This window comes from Tympanuchus pallidicinctus, unplaced genomic scaffold (genome assembly GCF_026119805.1).
Source record: "Tympanuchus pallidicinctus isolate F22 unplaced genomic scaffold, pur_lepc_1.0 scaffold1, whole genome shotgun sequence".
Taxonomy (NCBI): domain Eukaryota; kingdom Metazoa; phylum Chordata; class Aves; order Galliformes; family Phasianidae; genus Tympanuchus; species Tympanuchus pallidicinctus.
The window spans coordinates 23813348-23833444 of NW_026294618.1; the positions used below are offsets into that span (position 1 = coordinate 23813348).

The following is a 20097-nucleotide window of genomic DNA, read 5'->3' on the forward strand; positions in this document are numbered from 1 at the left end:
TAAAACACTTCACAATTTCAAGTACTTTTCCGAAGTTACCTTTCAACAAGTCTATACAAAACAAGTTCAGCACCCCAGATCTTTCTCTATAGCAGATGTTTTCTAACAGAAAATTCATCCTTGGCTGCATCCTTGGACTGATCCTACACTTATTCATTTGGCCAATGCTCTGCACACTAGCATTAATACTCTGTGATCTAAACTCAGTGTTGCATCCCTCTGAAACCCTGTCCTTGTCTCTGAACTTGAATCAAGTCATTACTTTTTGTTTACATTATCCATCACATCCCTTCCAGAAAACTACATCACCTGACTAACCCATTGCTTTTGCCTATCCTGTTTTGTGTCTTGCTCATTGTTTTGTATGTCCCTGGATAACTCTTAATAAAGAAACATCACCAAAAAAATTAAAAAAAATTAAAAATTTTAAAAATCACTTGTATGGCTTTAAGGTAAATATACTGTTGCTAATATTTAAAAAGAAACAACACAAAAGAAAAACCAACCAAGAATTCAGAGCATGGCTAAATCTTGTCTTTACATTTCTCATGTTCCTATACTTGGTTTCATGACACGCATTCCAGTATTCCTCTAATCCCCAAATCAACAAGCATGCAAACAGGTGCATAATCTTTTGGATCTAGCAAATACTAGGACACAGGCATGCACATCCACAAGCCCTTTGCTAGTTTCAGTAGTTGTGTGATATCTCAAGCATAATTACTGTATAGAACATGTTTAATTGAAAGCCCTAAGCATCAAGAATCCTTCTTTCTGCCAATTGAGGAGAAATAAATCTTGTCTTCATTCCAGCCTACACATCTCAGATCTTTCTAAAGTAACAGACTACATCAACTAATACGGGTTTGCCAGTATCAGAGAAAAGGTATCAGAGTAAGAAAATCTGCATAGATCCAATTCCCCTTATCATCCTTTATCATTCCACTATCTCTGTTCTTAACACTTTCACAGTCTTGGTCCGCTGCTAGTAACTGTGTATTGGGATCAACAAATATATCTGACTGGAGCCCGTCTAGTATAGAAACACAAGGTCAGTAAAAATAGGTATCTACTGCTAACACAAAACAGGTATCTACTCTGTTACTGCCACAATTTGAAGTCTAAAAATATCAGTTACAGAGCTTTAGAACCTTCTTAGCACATATTACCAGCTTTAGTACCTACTTCACCTAAGCAACTTTTGTTCTACAAGCAGTTTGCAGAGAGCACAGAGGACAGATGCCACACATGACATGTCAGGTGAAGTAACACAAATGCTCCCAGCTCACAGACAACCCTTGTGCCAGTTATGACTAATTCACTGGATGTTCATCCCTCCTCCCTTTTGCACCTCAGTAGCCTTTTATGATTTTTCATAGGATGAATCACAGAATAGCTAAAAGTTGAAAGGGACCATAAAGACCATCCAGTTCCAACCCCCCTGTTGTGTACAGGGCTGCCCCCTCCCAGCTCAGGCTGCCCACGGCTCATCCAACCTGGTCTTGAATGTCTCCAGGAATGAAGCATCCAAAGGGCTTCTCTGGGCAGCCTGTGCATGTGCCAGATGCTCATCTAATCTCAAAAATTCAAATGAAGGAAATTCTACAACATGATGTGTACATCTTAGTGTTTTACTGTGTTTACTGTCTTTTATGAGGGTATTTTGCCTTGCTAGTCTTAAAACTAAATAGGCTGATTCTTTTGTTGCTCCCTCCTTAAAGTCTAACCTTGGAAAAAACTTGTTCAAACCCTCCTCTGTTTAACCACCTTTTTACATACTGAGAACATGTTATCACATCTCTGTTCAGTCTCCTCTGTTTCAGACTAAAAAATTAGATTAATCATAACCTGTCCATGATTTTCCAAGAAAAATTCTTATTTATTGCTTTATTACGGATGTCTGCAAATCTTTTGTCATCGTAAAGATCTACAGCTAGAGCAGCCAGACAAGGTTTCACAACCACATGCCCACAACCACAAGAGAGCCACCTGTGCCTATGAGACTGCAGAACTGTAAACCGTCTCCTTGTCTCCTAAGTAAGGAGAGGCCCTCCTCTGGCCCACAGAGAGGATGAGGAGTAAATCTGCAGCTCATGGAGCTTCCTAGGTACATTATCAGCCCCACTGGGAAGCCAGAGGAAGGTACAGCCACAGCACTACAAAACCTGGAATATTATTACAGGGACAAAGTGACAGAGCTGGAGCCCTCACTTGAGGATGCAGAACAGAGAGGGTACTCAGTGCTTGCTCACTGGTGTGGCCTCCTAGAGCCAGGTGATGCTGTGCCAGCACCAAATGGCAGCAGGGGCAGCAGCCACACTGATGGCCCTGGCTCTCCCTCATGCCATTTTTAGCTGCAGTTGCAGTTGTTACCAACAATGATATCCAAGTAAACTATATCCACGAACCTTTCATTCAACTTTTGATAATAATCTGCTAATGAGATTACATGTGCAAGCACATAAAAACTTCAGATACACCAGGTACACAGTGTTCCCTTTGTCTGCTTGCTTTCAAGGATCAGTCGTCCAGCCACAGGTCAGATAACTGATAGTTCAGTAATTTGTTTCACTGTCTTCCTAGGGAGTGAATTACTCTGTAAGGCTTGTAGTTCCCCATTCTTCTCTTCTGCCTGGGAGAGAAGCATTGTGCTTGCTATAGTTCGGACTCCTAGGAGCCCCCAGTGCTTTGTGAATTCTTAAATAAAATGACACAATGTTATAACTGACAACCTAACTGTTGAGTGAATAAAGCTGCACAACAAGAAAGCACATCACTCATCTCAATATCCTTTTAACTTACCTGAATTTTACTCTCATATTGTTAAAACATGTTTCATCAAGTCAGTATTCTGTACTTTAAAGAAGTCAGAGTGCTTCAGCCTTCTCCACACTATTCAGTAACATATCTCATTTTCTTCCTAGATAATGCATCTGTATTTCTTTCTTCTTCATATTCTGATATAATTATAGAACCTCGCTCGCTCCTGTAGACTTTTATGTCACTCTTTCACTGTAAGTCAGTTTAGACCTTTGCTTGTCCAACTTCATTCTATCATGCTTGACTAGTTCTTTCATACAAATCTTTAGTCCTGTTACCCTTATTTCCACTTTTTCTATGGCTCCTTTTTATTTAACACATCTATTTGTGCTGGCTGTCTGCAGCCTGCCTTTGTGTCTTCAACACAAGAGTGTTCAGTGACTGCCAGACCTCTTGCATTCCTCTCACTTCTAGTTTACCTCCCCAGGAGACCCTACCTACTGGTTTCCCGAGTTTGCTGTGTTCTGCCGCTAAGAAGTTCATTGTTGGCTTTTTCCCCTCTCACTTCTCCTTTTTCTTTGAAAGGTGAACCTGAGATTTTCCAATTGCTTGCTGCTAAGTTCTCCTCTCCTTTTAGATTCTGCAGAAGTCCCTCCCCATCTTCAAGACCAAACCAACCAGTAGTTTTGCTAGCAACTTTCTTAACTTGATAAAACAAGTATTACTTCCAGCACAGTGACAGGCTGAAGGTCTTTCTGCATGACAGTCATCTCCCAACAGATATGCTCACTCTTGGGGTAGCCACACAAACTCCTGCAATAGGCCTGCAAAGGACATGCAGTATACCCTGATCTGGTCTGCATCTGCTGAAGTAACAGCTGAGCTGTGTCAGAGAAACAGTTATTTCTTGCAAAGGACACAAAAGAAATGCAGAGTCCGATAACTGCTTTTTCTGTCAGCTATGAGGATAACCGATTATCACAAAGTACTGTGCACTTCCAATGCTAGTTCCAATGCTAGTGACCAAAAAACTCTTCCTGTCCTTCTATCTCCAATTCAACACCTTGGATGGACAGCAGCCACGATCACTACCATTTTATCTTTGGTCAGAGACACTCCACTGTGTTCTTTTACACAGTGCAACCTGCTCTTTCCATCCCTCATCCTTCCAGTTTCCTCTCTCCTTTCTAGCTTGTACTCCATGCCAAAAAAAAATCCCTGATCAGGGATGAATTGTTTAAAGTAGCAAAACATAATGGCAACATCAGGTATTGAACCCAACCAACAACTCCAGCTTTCACAGCTTAAAACTATAGGAACACATCAGTTCAGACCTATGGTGATGTGCTCCATAAATGCCTAAAGCAAGTAAGGACACAAGGTTGGCAGACTCAACAATATTCTGATTAAATTTCAGATACTGCATTTCAGTAGATAAATGAGGCTTTTAAAAATTACATTACTACCTTCACATTTCCCTGTTCAAAACACCATAAATACCCGTAACAGACAGCACATGCTACAGGAAAAGCATCTTTACTAAGATGTGCTCTTACACCCCTATGCAGTCACACACCTCACTCTCCCAAGCATACAAAATATTGCTTTAGAACAAAATACTTTTCAGTGTTTATGACTGAATATTTGCAGTTGCTTACTGTCTGGAGTCCATGTACTGGGACAAGCACTACTCCCACTGGAGCCAATGGCACAGTTACACTTGGTCCCATGGGTGCAAGATCAAGCCAAAGTATTTCTAAACTGATATACAAATTATTATTAAATGTAGAAACATCAAAGTATACAGATGAAATATAATTCCATGCATAATTTAACAATTAATTTAAACCCAACACTTAATTGCAAATGGTAGAATTTTATCTCTTATGATCTCTAAGGAATAAAATCTGTGCCAGCTGAGACCTAATTGGAAACAACAAAGCCACAAAAGAGAATGAATTAATCTATTAATGTATTAGTCTATTATTGGAAATATACTGGTTTTTGTGTATACTGTTTTCACTATAGAGTAATCTCACAGTAGACTTAATTCTCCTTACATTCATAACCTACATAAAACAAACAAAACAAAACCCATAAAATATTATAAAAACATACATTCATTTGGTTCAAAATTTCTGCATGCCATAAAAATATCAATGCACTTAAGCTATATTTCATGCATATTTAATGTACTATTTTCAATTATTCTCTTTCCTGCTCCCAATTAGATATGAAGTCTGCATGCATTAAAGAGGATCAAATAAACTCGAATCTGTGGCACAGTTTTTATTGACTTGGATTTATTTAATTATTTGCATGCAGACAGATTTTGTGACGTGGTTTATCATCAGCCTCTAAAACTTTAATTTTCTCCTCTTAATCAGCTTTCCCTTCTGACATTGTCACTACTTTTCCTCACCACCTCCTGATTACCTTTCTCCCTCATCTAAACTTCTAATAAACACCAAAGCTCCGAAGTTGCTTGGTTATCTGCTTTGCAAACTGCTTTTACATTCTAAGCAGATCACAGATGCTGTGTCATTTACTTCTGAGTGGGAGATTTCTGAAAAATTTGTATACAAAATGTGGTAGGAATTATTACGATTGTACATATTTTCCAGGATTAGTAATAAAATCCAATACTCCTTTACAACATGAACTGCTGACTTTTTTTTTTCCCCAAAAAAGAAATTTTTATAATATTTTTGTGAAGGAATGAATTGAAAAGAAAAAAATACTTCTTACTTGGCAAGATGTTTTAGGTGTCTTGAACTGTAACAGCCATAATTTTCAGGAGGAAAAAGTGAAATACGTATCTGTCTACACAGACATCAACAGGTTCTGCTGAACAGTTAGAAATGAAATGGGAGAAAACCCAGCCATACCCAATGACTAAAGCAGTGAGTGCAGCAAGCTGCACACTATGCTTGGAGTAGAGTTCTCCAGGGTTTGTTCTAGCACAGTTTAAGCAGCTGTCAGAATTAACTGGGAGGAAGATACAGAATATTCATTTGCATGTGCTTGCACAGCAAGCAATCTGCTTACTATTTTTATTAACACAGAAAAAGAAAACCACAGACTTACTTTTTCACAGTGTGTTTCAAAACTGAAAGGTGTTGAGGAGGCTTTCTTTTACATACAGTACTCTGATTAGAATAACACCAGGTGTTTCATCCCTTAAAATAAATATAAACGTAGAGCTAAAATGTTTTCTTTTCTAGAAGAGGAGACAGGGAATGTTAAACAACTGATCAACTGCATGGCTAAAAAGAAGATATTATAGAGTAGTTCTAACAATAATAACTAGTGTCAGTGAAGTGCCAGCTGTCAGCAAGGGAATGACTGCACTATGTCAGAAGCTCCTCTGCCATTAGACGTATACCTGGACATTTCATGAAGCTATCCATGCAAGATGCCATTAGCAAACCACAGGATGTCTGAAAGACTCATAGGAATCAATAGTGTCGAGTTTCTATTTTGAATTATTCATTTAGTCTTTGCACTATGAAAAACACTTATTTCTATAACACGCTGTCAATGTACTACAGCAATGCAGTTCAAAATTTTGAACGTGGACCTTGAAAACAGAAATTTTAAAAGCATTTTGTCCAGCTAGTTTTAAAAGCTTTCTTGCTTATAAGACCTTTAGCAGTGATTTTGGAGCAACCAATCCCCTGCAGAGATGCAACCCATTGCTCCCATCACCAGCATGCTCCTCTCAAGGCTCCACCAGCTGAAAGCCCAAAATGGAAGGACAGCCTTCCTAGCAGTGCAGCTGCCCATCAACCCCAGGTCCCACAATGCTGCTGGAAGATTGAGTACAAGATTCTCTACAACCTCTTCCATTAGAAGGAAAAAATCCTTAGGGGAAAAATATGTAGGTGCTTATTATGTATTACGTATTTCTGTTATCTGTTAGAGCCTTGATCTTGCTAGTCTCTGGTTATCTTCTCTTACACTGTGTTTTCAGCACATAATAATTGGTGATAATAAATTTCAAATATTTCAACATATCCTGTTTAATCTATCCATATTAAGCCGTAGTACTGCAAAAATATTTTTAATTGGTTTGAAAAAGGGATTGAATGATAAAGAAAGATTTGTCTGCTTTTACATTTTTACATTTCAGGGTCTGGGATTCAAAGGAATTAAAGCAAGAATTCTCAGGCTTTACTGGAAATTGCATTTCATTTCAGATTCTTTAACAATGCTACCCCAGAAAGAAGACCTTTCCTTTCCCAAAGGAAAGCTGGTTTTGTTAGGTCAGGTGCTATTTACTGCTACAGAAAGTCCTAAGACCCCACTGCCACATTATCCTGGAATGTGAATTTCTTTCTGGAAGTTCCTACCACAAAGCAGGCAAGACTGATATCTCATCTCTCCAGTTTGTATGTCAACAAGAAGTAAAAGGCAGCATATAAATCAGAGCCCAGCCATCAGACGTTAAACAGTAGCCTAAATGGATGCAATGCTCTTACCATCCCTACGAAAATCATTATAAATTCTAAAGAAAAAGATCAGCATTAAAAAAGCTGCATTGCCAGTCCATTTGATCTTGAATTGTGAAATACAAAAAATGGTTGAATTTGGTAAATAACATGTAATGTACCTGCCTGTAAAAATATGCATCTCACAACTGCTTACAGGAAATATTTCTGCAATGACTATAGCTCTAGTTTAGCAAAGTACACAAACACATGCTTAACTAGTCAGCTTAACTAGTCAGAACTGACAAGGGATTAATCTCATTCACTGAAGTTTAGTATGCTCTTGCGTGCTTTGAAACCAACTCAAAATGGGCAGCAGAGGGCAGGAGGGGAAGTGTTTCTCAGCCATGTTTTTTGCGGTTACTCAGCAAGTCTCTTAAATGTAGAAGATAACTAGGAGACAATAGGCTTCCATGCTATCTCCTACTAAATGATGGTAACCCATAAAAGCATCATGATGTTGACCTAGAAAAAACTCTTTTGACTGTACTACTGTTAAGGAATAGAAGTCCAGTACTTTCCCCAGGACATTAGATTACAAGAGAATATGAGATGCATAAAAATGGGCAAGAAAAAAACTCAAGTAAGGAAAAAGTAAAAAGAGGCAAGAGAAGGAAAGAAAAAAATGAAGAAAAAAAACCCAAACAAACAGAAGAGAGGAAAAGTAGTGGGGGGAGAGAAAGGAAGGAGCATATACAAGAAGGAAAAATATTAAAAGAAACATATAATCTCTCCCCATCCCAATAAGAATGGTGCACATTCTGCTGCTCTCCATAGCCTGTCATAATTTCTGTATTCTTTTCTTTCTGAACCATAGCACAGTGACAGATAAGACACTTTACATCTTTTTTCAGGCTGCGAATGGGAAGCATTTCCAGAACACAACTTATCTTTCTCTAAGGCAGATATTTAAGACATCTAGAAGGATCTGTCCTCTCTGCTAACTATAAAAAAATTCTAGACATCTAGCTTGTATAAATCCAGTGAGATGCATGAAATAAGCTGATTCTCACCTTTTCGTTTTTCTCCTCTTCAACAAGCTACTGGCAATCAGTGAGCATCTATGAGTTGCATGTATTTTGTATTAAATCCAAGGTGATAAAGCTGAAAACTGTGACTGAAATTCACTTAATGCATAGAGCAAGACCACTCTAGTGATTCCGTTAGAAATACACTTTTTTATGGCACTACTTTAGCTGTATTTCCATTATGTGGAATTTCATAAATATGCCCTTGCATACTAACAGAAAGCATCTGAGGGATTAATTTAACTTCCATGCAAGTCACAGTTCTAGAAATAGCACTATAAGAACAGAAAATTAACAATGTATAACCAACTGCTTTCCAACTGAGTATCCCCAAAAGATAAACTTGAGCTGATATAAATTGTATCTGTACAGGTTTAGAATTCAACTAAAGAACTGTTTAGTGAGCTACAGAAGATGAAAAATCACTGCCAGTAATAGATAAATATTTCTCTCTACAATCATTCACCCCAAGAACTATCCGACAACAAAGGCCTGAGGCCACTGACCTTGGCATGCAAGTCAAAAGGATTTTGTGTGAACTCTTCACTGCGATTTCCTTATACGTTTAGATCCTAAATCCTTTCTAAGCTACTCCCAAGACGTGGAAAGAATGACTCTGCACGTTTTAAAACTGTGTAGAGTAATTATGTACGACACTTCCTGCACACTGCTCTTCTGTAGAAACAGGCATCGTTTTAAACTTGTATCAAAAGATTATTTTAAATGTTTCAGACAGGATTTTCCATTTTTTTGCAGAAATTAAGCCTGCATCTTTAAAATGCATCTTTAGTATAGAAGAAGATCAGTAGACCCTAGAAACACAGCAACAATTATCTTCAATTATAAAGAGAAATGCACAGTGGTTAATCTGGAGATTGCATTTTGCTGCCAGAGTACTGGCAAACTTCCTGTGTGATTTTTTTTTTCCTTTAAATCTAATTTCTCTGAAGTCATGGACAACGGATATATTTCTTACATGTAAATCTGAAGTAAAATACAGAGCACTCTCAGAAGGGAACAGAGAAAGTCTGCAGCCTCCTTGTCTTGTCCCATTAGCAAGCAGAGGACTGCTGCAAGAGCACATGACCTCTTGGGTATACCAGGACCAGGGTGTGATGTCTAAAATAGGGTGCTGGGAGCTGTTGTTTCTATGCAGCATGATTCCTTTGGGCCTAGGAAACTCATGAAGGGAAACATATCTGCACTGTTTAGTATGGCTCTGTAGCTACAGACACCCTGGTCACAGAAAGACTGTGCAGAGCTGCTAATGTCAGGACTGCTTCTGATGGCTCAGTCATGGTGGGGAGGACTGAAACAAGCATTCCAGAAGACAGGTCTCTCTCTCACTAAGAAAAATAGTGATCAACTTCACATCTGGGCCATGCTAGCTTCCTAAGTCATGCTGCTTCCAAGAAGTACTCCGGTTTTAAATGTTCAAAAGATGCAAAACTAGAATGCTGCATCCTCTAAAGTTCCGAGGAGATTAAAAATAAGTTTACTTTAAATATCCCTGAATAAATCCTGTAATGCTACTACATCCAATATTTCTCAAATACATACAAGCACAGCTACGAGAAGAGATAATTAAGTCACTTTCTTAAAATGTTATTTTTCTCTAAATATGAACACCAGTAAATTCTTCCAACAATATCTGAACGCTGTACTCACTAATTAAATCTCAACTCTGACAGCTTACAGATACGTTTTTATTTAATGTGACTTCTACATGAATTCAACTTCTGAAAAGAAATCAAATGTTCAGTAATTATGCAATCTGTTTCTCCAGAGAAATGTCTGGGCTAGTCAGTTGGCGCTGAAAAAGCTGATTAAATTTAGAACTGAAGGGCCATGCAGCAAAGGTGAACTCACAGCCTTTGGTTCTCTGTTGACTATGATCTGCACATAGTGTTTAAATGATGCGCTCTGCCCCTGAGGCCAAATTCAGTGCTATTCAAAAGAAAAGTGACTTTCATCCCTAGAAAGTCTCTGTTTCTAATGCATGCGGATATCACTAGATGACATAGTTATCCTTTGCAATGTCACTTCCCTGTCCTCAATTTTCCCTGTACTTTATTTTATTTTTATTTTTTCAAATTTGTCCTATCAGTGTTGCTACAGGCATGGCTGTCTAATGCTAGAAAAAAATAAAATAAAAATCAAACTCTGCAGAAAGAAAGAGTAACCCTTAAAGTTTGTCTTATTTTAATTTCAAGTGCAAGTATTCAAAAACCTTAGATTATCAGACAGCAGTATTTTAGCACCTTCCTGACTGCTCAAATACATGTCCATAAACTTTGTGATTTAAGATCTTAGCTTAACTATCTTACTACCACACAATGAAACCGCACTCTAAAATCAAACATTTAGTACACGATCATTGCTGTAATATTCAGTCATCAAGACATCACAGAAAAATCAACTGACCTTCATGAGATGTTGATTTATCCATTTTGTGAAGGTCTTCTTTTGTACTTTATCCCGTTCATCTGGAGGTAAAAAGGAAAAAGAAAGGTTTTCAACAGCTGTACAAATTACGCAGATTTTATTTAAGGATGGTTTTAAGAAATTAACATTTTAATAATGTCTTAAAACAATATAGCCTGTAGAAGCTCTGAAAAATCTAATTAAAATAATAGTATAGAAATGTTTTGCAGTATATGTCAGACAAAGGTTTCTTCAGCAGAGGATCTAAGTTCTTCCAAGGCTATAGCACCACTGTAACAATAGGAGCACTGCTAATGGAAATGCAGCTTCCTAGGAAAAGGTGACCGTGCATAAAATATATTTAAAGACCAAAGCAAACTTTTAAGAAGCATAAATACTACTGCTAGCCTCTGAAATCTGATAAATCATTACAAATAGGAATTCCCTTCCTTTATGAAAGCCAGCTTTTTGGTAACTGGTTTTTTTTTACTGGAATATCACACCTCTTCCAATACACTTCAGTCATAGAAAGCACCCTCTTTCTTTTCAACTTCCATGGTACACAGGGGTGTTGGTTAACCTACCGATGAGACCCAGCTACTGCTACACAGGCCGCTGCTGGTAGCTGCTGCTCCTTTATATGGCAGCATCAACAGCTGCCTGTCAGACACTGAGTGGAAATATCAAAAGCAATAGGGTAAGGAAGCATTGAAGGAGGGAAGATTTAGGTTGGATGTTAGGGGGAAGTTCTTTACAAGGAGAGTGGTTAGGCCCTGGAACGGGCTGCCCAGGGAGGTTGTGGATGCCCCATCCTTGGACGTGTTCAAGCCAGGTTGGACGGGGTCCTGGGCAACCTGGTCTAAATGTGGATGTTTGGTGGCCCTGCTAGGCAGGGGGGTTGGAACTACATGATCCTTGAGGTCCCTTCCAACCCGGGTGATTCTGTGATTCTGTGAAGCATCCTGTTATGGGTGGGATGTATGTACATGTATTCTTCAGAGCCATGCCAAAGAAACAGCAATGCCACCCCAGCTGAAGTATCCAGTTCTACGTCCACAGAGCTATGCATGGTCACTGGGTGGTACAAGTGCCCCATAGCCCTCAGGAGCTGCGGGGCAGGACCCAAACCATCTGCACAAGCCTATAATAGCCAGGTCCCTTAAGAGCTTGTATAACAGAACTGCAGCAGCTTCATTGACTTGTGCTATTTGTAGTGTGGCTGAGAAGCTCAGGTAGCAAAACAAGACCGTTTCTTCAGCTACTGCAATCATGAGAGCATTGAGTCACCTCTTACATTTTACACTAAAAACACTTTTGACAGACTGGTCAAAGGTCACAGAAGAAGTAAAATAAACAAATGAAAGAAACCGTCATGAGAGGTCCACACCCATGGACATTTGAGTCACAGTGTGATACTGAGGTGTTTCAAAATGGCCTGAAATCACACAAGATTGCACCCCAGGCCACACAGTGCCCTGTATACCTTTCCTCACAGCTGTGAGAAATGAGTATTCAGGAACAAAAGCAAAAACAAGACAAGCAAAAGCTTGCAAAGCCTTTGTGTAGTTTTCCGGTATGTGACTCACACACACACACACACACACACACATTTTTCCATTACAGATTATTTGGAGAAGGGTGGGAGGGGAGAAGGAAGAGGTTGATCATTTTAAAACAACTATAATCTTTGTGTTCACTGTGGCAATCAGTTCTGCAGTTAATACATGTACCATACAGAAACTCTGTACAAAATAGACACAGTTCCCAGAACACCTTTTCCCACCTCACTCCAGGTGTGTAAGTTTCTGACATACTCTTTTCCCTTTACAGAGAACTTAGTCTAGGTGAAGGCTTGAAAAGAGAATTAAGAAATTAACTTTCGAGCAAAGCAAGAATTACGTGAGAGAAAAATCTGATATATTAAAAAATAAAATAAAATCTGTTTTTTGTGCCCTTATGAAGAAAGGTTGAGGAAGTTTTCTTGTTCAGCTGGGAGAAGAGAACACCCCAGGGAAACCACAATGTGGCCTTCCAGTACTTAGAAATATGTTATGAGTAGGAAGAAGACTGAATTTAAGCAGGTGAGCAGATAGAGATAGGACAAGGGAGAGAGGCTTTAAAAGAAAAGAAGGGAAATTTAGGTCAGATATTAGAAAGAAATTCTTTACTCAGAGGGTGGTGAGGCACAGGTTGCCCAGAGAGACCGCAGATGCCCCATTCCCAGAGGTGTTCAAAGCTAGGTGGGAAGGGCCCTGGGCAGCCTGATCTGGCAGGTGGCAATCTTGCCTACAGCAGGCAGTTGGAACAGGATAATCTTTAAGGCTCCTTTCAACATAAGCCATTCTATCGATACATTTTCCTATAGCCTTCATTCAGCAAGGCAGCATTTCCAACAAGAGTAATTCATCCAAGTAAGGTAGAAGCCCTAGCTTGGTTAATGAAACAACAATCTCAATCAATCTTGGTTAATGAACAAAATCTCAAAAACGAAAGAAAACAATAACTAACTTTACTTACAACTGTTCCACTGTGGGTAGCTATTTTAAAAGGAACACAATTTTTCCAAATTGCAGAATTTAATAAGCCAGCCCACAAGTATACAATGTGTCTTCTTTGCTAAAGCAACCTCAGCTAGTTTTGACTAACTACTACCACAGTTTACATTTTGTTACTGGGACAACAGTGGAAAAAAAAAAATCCCTTTCCATGTAACTTGTTAGAACATGTAGTGACAATTAATTTCAGCCCTACGCCTAATGAAAAGTAAGTAAAAAATGATGCTTATTCCCCATATTCCTTACATATGTATACATTACACTTTTCTGCACTTGTAGAAAAACCTGTACAGCTCTAACAAACAAACGTGTAAAAAGGAAGAAAAATAAAAGTGCCATGTTGAAAAAAAGCACTAGAATAAAAGAGCACTTGTGATTTTTAATGAAAAAACAAACTCTTTCAGCTAAGAAAATGCACATTAGGATGAAAGTGCTGTACAACATTATTTCATGCAGCTGACCTCTGAGCAGAGCGCACCGAAGCCAAAACACCAAATGAAGTAACTAGCAGATAGGCAGCCTACTGCCAAAGTAATTCAAAACTAAGAAACGAAACTCCTTCAAAGGCTCTGGTGAAAAGGTTTTCCCCAGAGAGCTCTAATGCCCTTTCATTACAAAGCAAACCTGCTGCTGGAAGCTACAAAGTTCACTGCAAAGCTCACTACTGACCCATGCAGCACATCAGCTCCACCAGCTCCCCACTCCACCGCTTTTTATCCTTAGTGAACGACTGCATTCTTCACTGCAAAACTTCAGAGTTCCCTTGCAGGGAGAGGTAAGCCGAGCAACGACTCAGGTTTCTAGCTGACAGAAAGTAGTAACTCCCCTTTAAAAAAAAAAAAACTACAAGCAAACAACCCATTTGCTGTTACAGCAAGGAAAAGCTGTGAACACTATGGATTTAACTCACTGTAAGCACTAAATTCAGCATGCGTGTTTGTTTGAGCTGAACTTTAAGTGTTTTAATGCATCTCGGAGTACAAATGATGAATTTTTCCAACCAGAAAGTTTGTTTTCTTGCCTTTGTCAACGAAGTGGCAAAGTAAGAACATCATTGTGAAACATGCAGAGAAAGTGCTGCCTCAGGTAAAGCTGAATGTAGGTGAGGTGGCTGTCGAAAGAAAGGACATCTCACATCCCCTGGTCCATACACTGTGCTTCTGAGCTGTCACCAGCTAAGTAATCCCCTTGAGCGTTTCTGCTATACCTATTACTGCAGATGTGTCACAATAACGTCCACAACAAATATCAGCCATACCAAAGTAAAAGACTTTTTTTCTTTTTTTCCACACTTTGGAAAGTACCCCAGTAAAATGCCTGACATCTTAATAGACTGATACCTACTTTATGAATCTACACTACAGCAGAGTTCCAGATTAGAACATTTGTGGGTAAAAGGTGATTGCAGCATCTACGGTATCTCACTGCATGTTCTTGGACAACGCCCTTGGAAATAACAGGTTAACTGTTAGGTTGCCATCTGTGGAGCCAGGAGCTGGTGACCCTCATAGGTCCCTTTCCACTCCGGAAGTTCTACCACTACAACCAATCTAAATGGTAAATTTAGGGACCAGATGCTTCCAACACTGATGTTTCCTTCCACAAATCCTTCTTGATTACATGGCAGACAGTTTTCTTACCAGAATTACACCAAAGTCAACACTAGGCATTGATGCCTAACGCAGAGCCTTCCTGGACAGAAGCAGCCAAGCATTCCTCTGAGGGTAACTCAAAAATCAACATTCAATGTCCCGTTTTCCAGATGCACTGCAAATTTCTGTACTTCTCTCTTCGTTCTAATGGTGAAAATACCAAAGTTGGGAGTTTTTAGTGACAAGATTTGGAAAAAAAATTCTTCTGCACTGCACTGATAAATTAAGCTTGTTTCTCTGCTATTTTGTTTGCTAACATGAGTTGCCAGATAGGCAACAAGTTTTTCAACATTCATCCATGTACTTTCAAAAGCCCTAATGCAAGTTATTGTTTACTTGTGCATTAACACACCATTTTTTCTGCACAAATTTCTTCCATTTACCATACTTGTTTATATTTAAACTCAAAAAAAATATTTTGAAAGAACATTATTAACATTGCAAAATAAAATTAAAAAAAAACAAACTCAAAAGTGGAGTTAAAATTGGAATTAAGATTGGCTGAGAAACATTAATAAAACCCTCTTAGGAATATGCACCATAATATTTAATTAAACGACCACTTTCACTAGTCTGCTGTCTAGGGCATACTACTCATTTACAGAGTAATTATTTAATATTGTATTTCACATTGCTGTTGCATTCTGAGCACCAAACCTATTCACTGTTCACTCTTCAGACTTAGAAGAAAAGTATTCACTTAATTGCAGGGTTGCCTCTGGTATTCTTAAGTATAATGCCTGAGCACATAGTATAGAATAGCTATTCAAAATTCCTAGGAAAGGAGAAAGGTATTATTTCCATTTCATAGAGAGAGGAAGAACTGAAAAACTTACTAAAAACCAGGTACTGAGGCACTGAAAATCCAATTTGTCAGAGAAATTGTATGTTCAGAGGTCAGTTCTTGTAAGTTCTGTTGCTCAGCGCTTTCACAAACTAGACTCTAGTATCTCAAATGTCACACTCAAAAAATAGAGCATAATTAATTAATCCTCTCCTGGGAAACCACCTGTTTTATGACACCCAGAATCATATAGCTACAGAAGATTTAAGTGCTGAAATGCTTTACCTAGAAGGCCTTCCCCTCCACTCCTGCAAACTCAACCTTACGTTCACACATGACCTCCAAGGTCTAATAATTAGTCATTCTCCCTAATTAAGAACCAGAGGGCACCCAGCAAATCTATCAGAGTCTGAAACAGAAGGGAAGATCTCATTTCAAGAAAAAGCCTAGCTTGGCAAGGTAAAAAATACAGAATCCTATAGTGAAGTGTTGAATAACCTTACTAACACATAATCTACAGGCTTTCACATCATTAATGGGTATTCTTGATTACAGCAATTTTAAAAGCACATCTATCTGTATGCCTTGTACATAAATTTGAACTGCCTGCTATAACAATTCAGCAAAACCTACCTTTGGTATGAAGAACCAGGATTATCTTTGATTCTGCACAGTACCCTAAACTAGATAAATTTAGGAATTAATAAACAGAACTCTAATTTATAATATAGTAAAGTATATGAATACAGACCTGTGCTAGAAGTGTGTTATTGCTTCAAATTTTCATTAAAGCCACAACATATAAAAACCTAACATGCTTTAGCAATGACTTCCAATAATAAAAATTAAGAAATATTTAAATACTTTTTCCTATAAAAATTTCAAGGCTGAATTAGCATTCATGCAGCTAATAAACAGCTACACTGAGTTCCTGCCAAATTGCTAGCAAGTTTCTGCTGAATGAGGTTGGTGCCTTAGTGGAGGGCGCTGAGCCAGCAAAGTTAATGAACACCTTCTTTGCTTCAGTCTTTACTGTTAAGACTGCCTCTTGGGAATCCCACACTCTGGAGATAAGAGAGACAGTCTGAGGAAAGGAAGACCTCCCTCTTTCCCCTGGCCAAGGAGGATTTAGACAGAGATCATATAGGCAAACATGACAAACACAGATTCATAGATCACTATGGGATGCACCCACAAGTACTAAGAGAGGTGACTGAAACTGCTCTCATCATCTTTGAAAGGTCATCGAGAAGGGAAGAGATCTCTGAGGACAGGAGTCACTCCATGCTTCAGAAAGGGCAGGAAGGAGGAGCCATGAAACTACAGGCCAGTCAGTCTCACCTAATTCCTGGGAAAGTGATGGAACAGCTTATTCTAGATGTCATCTCCAAGCAAGTGGAAGAAAATGAGGTTATCAGGAGCACTCAGTGTGGATTCACCAAGAAGAAACTATGCTTGACCAATCTCGTGGCCTTCTACGACGTCGTGACTGCTGGTTAAATGAGAGGAGAGCAGTTGCCTACCTTGACTTCAGCTTCTGATACTGTCTCCCATAACATCCTCATAAGTAAGCTTAGCAATTGTGAGATAATGAGTGGACAGTGAGATGGATTGAGAGCTGGCTGTTTGGCAAAGCTCAGGTACTGGGTCCAGTGGTCTCGTTCAACATCATCAATGACCTGGATAAAGTGGTAGAATATACCCTCAGCAAGTTTGCTGATGATACGAAGCTGAGAGGAGTGGCTGACACGCCAAAAGACTGTGCTGCCATTCAGCAAGACCTGAAGAGTTAGATGGAGAGGAACTTTACGAGGTTCAACAACGGCAAGTGTAGATTATTGCACCTGAGAAGGAATAACTGCATCTATCAGCACAAATTAGGGGCTGAGCTATTGGAGAGGAGCTCTGCAGAGAAGGACTTAGTTGACCTGGTGGCCAGCAGGTTGGCCATGAGCCAGCAGTCTGTTCTTGTGGCCAAGAAGGCCAGTAGCATCCTGGCGTGCATTAAAAAGAAGGTGGACAGCAGGTCAAGGGAGGTGATCCTCCCCTCTACTCTGCCCTGATGAGACTACATCTGGAGTACTGTGTCCTGTCCTGAGCTCCCCAGTTCAAGAAGGATATGAAACTTCTAGAGAGAGCCCAGTGGAGGGACACAAAGATTATTAGGGGCCTGGAATATCTCTCTTATGAGAAAGACTGAGAGACATAGGAATGTTTAGCACAGAGAAGACTGAGAGGCAATCTCATCAATGCCTTTCAATATCTGAAGTGCAGGAATCAAGTGGATGGGGCCAAGCTCTCTACAATGATGCCCAATAACAAGACAAGGGGCAATAGGCACAAACTGGAACACAGGAAGTTCCATCCGAAAATGAAAAAAAATCTTTTGTACTTTAAGGATTACAGAGCACTGCAACAAACTGCCAAGAGAAGTTGTAGAGTCTTGTCTGGATATAGCCAAATTTGCCTGGATACTTTTATGTGTAACCTACTGTAGGGAACCTGTGTTAGCAGGGCAGTTAGGCTAGAAGATCTCCAAAGGTCCCTTCCAACCCCTGTGATTCTCTGATTCTGATTCTGAAATACTATGGGTCTCTTATGGGAATCTCTGCAAACTCATTCTGAGACCAGAACCACCAAGTTTGGAAGTGGAACAGTTTCAGGACCTATTTTAATGGGAGTGACAACTACTACACGAAAAGAACTATGGGAAAACAAGGACATTTCAAGTTGCTCAGAACTGTAGTGGCAGGATAAATTTAGTGTTTGTCATGACTTCTTAGCTAAAGGATCTATTCAGTTATTGTAAACTCCTTCCCCCTTCCGATCTCCCCAAAAATAAACCTGCGCAAATGTGACAGATTGCTTATTGTAATTAGCTCAGTTGAAAACCTGGCTATTAATTCCTTGCTTCCTCTACCATACTGTATTTTGCTTCACACTGTGTTTTAATTTTTATATTTCAAAAAGACTGTTTCATGCAGTGTAATATAGAATGGTGCAGTTCTTAAATCAGCTCTTCCTGAAGCACAAAAGATGTTAGCCAAGCTTGAAAGTAACATGTTACAGTTTACCACCTTTATCTTTTTAATTATCAGCTTCCCTGTGGATTTATAAAATCAGAACTCATAATGTTTCTTGTTGATGTCTCTGTTGGTGTTCACGTACCAGGACAGCTCGGGGAGCAGCACTAGCTGTTTGCAGGAGCTTGCCTTGGAGGCAGCATCGCATTACTTCTTTTTTTAGAATGACTGAATGGAGGCCTTGTCAGCCACATACAGAATGAAAGGATATCTGAAGACAGTCTGGAATGGTACAGAGTTTAGGTAACAGAGAGGAAGACAGACAGTAAAGGCATGGGGTAAGGGAGACATGTGAGAAAGAGAAATTTAAAAAATTTACAGTTTACGAGACCAGATGATTCAGTTTTGATAAAAGAGCTTGGAACAGACATAATGGTGAGGTTTCAGCTTATTGGAATAGCAGTTAAAATTTTTTTTTAAATCCCTAGACAGTAGGACAATCATTAGACAAGATTCTTACCCAAAGAATATATGCTACTGCTTAAGAAATCAAAAATGAATGCTTTTGAAACGCATAGCCTACCTCACTGAGATTCATTTCTTTAAACTGATGAAAACATAAAATCCTGATTTTTTTTTTTTTTTTTTTCTTTCAGAAAATGTATCCCACTCAGCTTCCACCTGCCCTGCCAAGGCATGAGTCAATACAGAAAGGTTCTTTGAAACAAGTGCCTCCTCCTCCTCCTTCACGCCCTCCTGCCAGGCAAACCATTAGTTCTTACAGGGCCTCATTTAGGACATCGCATCAGATCATACATACACAAACTTTAGTAAATGAATCCAATGTACTCCTATGCTAAGCTTTGCATTTTTAACATAAACAGCAATAAAGTAAGAACCTCAGTTTACGTCTTCTCCATAATTTCCTGGTTGCTCAGTTTCCTCTCCTTGGAAAAACAATTTTCTTAAATCATATGGAGAACAGCCACATAAACGAGTTGGACTGATTAAAAGGATGGATCAGGTTAAAAGTTTTGCTTGTATTCTAATAGTGGATTCCCATTCATGCTCTGCTTCTACTAAATGACAGACTACATGCATGAAGAGCTGAAAGTAAACTAGAAATAACATGTGGTTCCAGGAATTACAGCCAAATAAGACCAAACTCTGACCCCACTGAAGTTAACAGTTAACTTTTACTGAAATAAAGCCCCCAGTGACTTGCATGCAATTAGGGTTCATCCTTCGCAACATAAAAACAATTGATATTTAGGATCTGTGATACATTCGTCAACCAGAATATTTTTATTTCTCTGCCTTTAAAAAAATATTGCTGCAAGCTTTACTTTACAAATCATTTTATTGATATGCATTTATCTAT

At 39.0% G+C, this 20097-nt stretch overlaps 1 protein-coding gene across 20 annotated transcripts in view; it reads right to left on the reverse strand.

Annotated features, from left to right (window-relative positions):
• The window catches only part of DST (dystonin), a 293579-nt gene that overhangs the window by 189575 nt on the left and 83907 nt on the right, over positions 1-20097 (reverse strand). For all 20 annotated transcript variants that reach the window (XM_052694767.1, XM_052694838.1, XM_052694728.1 and 17 more), the window contains one exon: positions 10703-10764. In XM_052694767.1, the coding sequence (XP_052550727.1) occupies positions 10703-10764 (62 nt within the window). The remainder of the gene's footprint in view (positions 1-10702; positions 10765-20097) is intronic.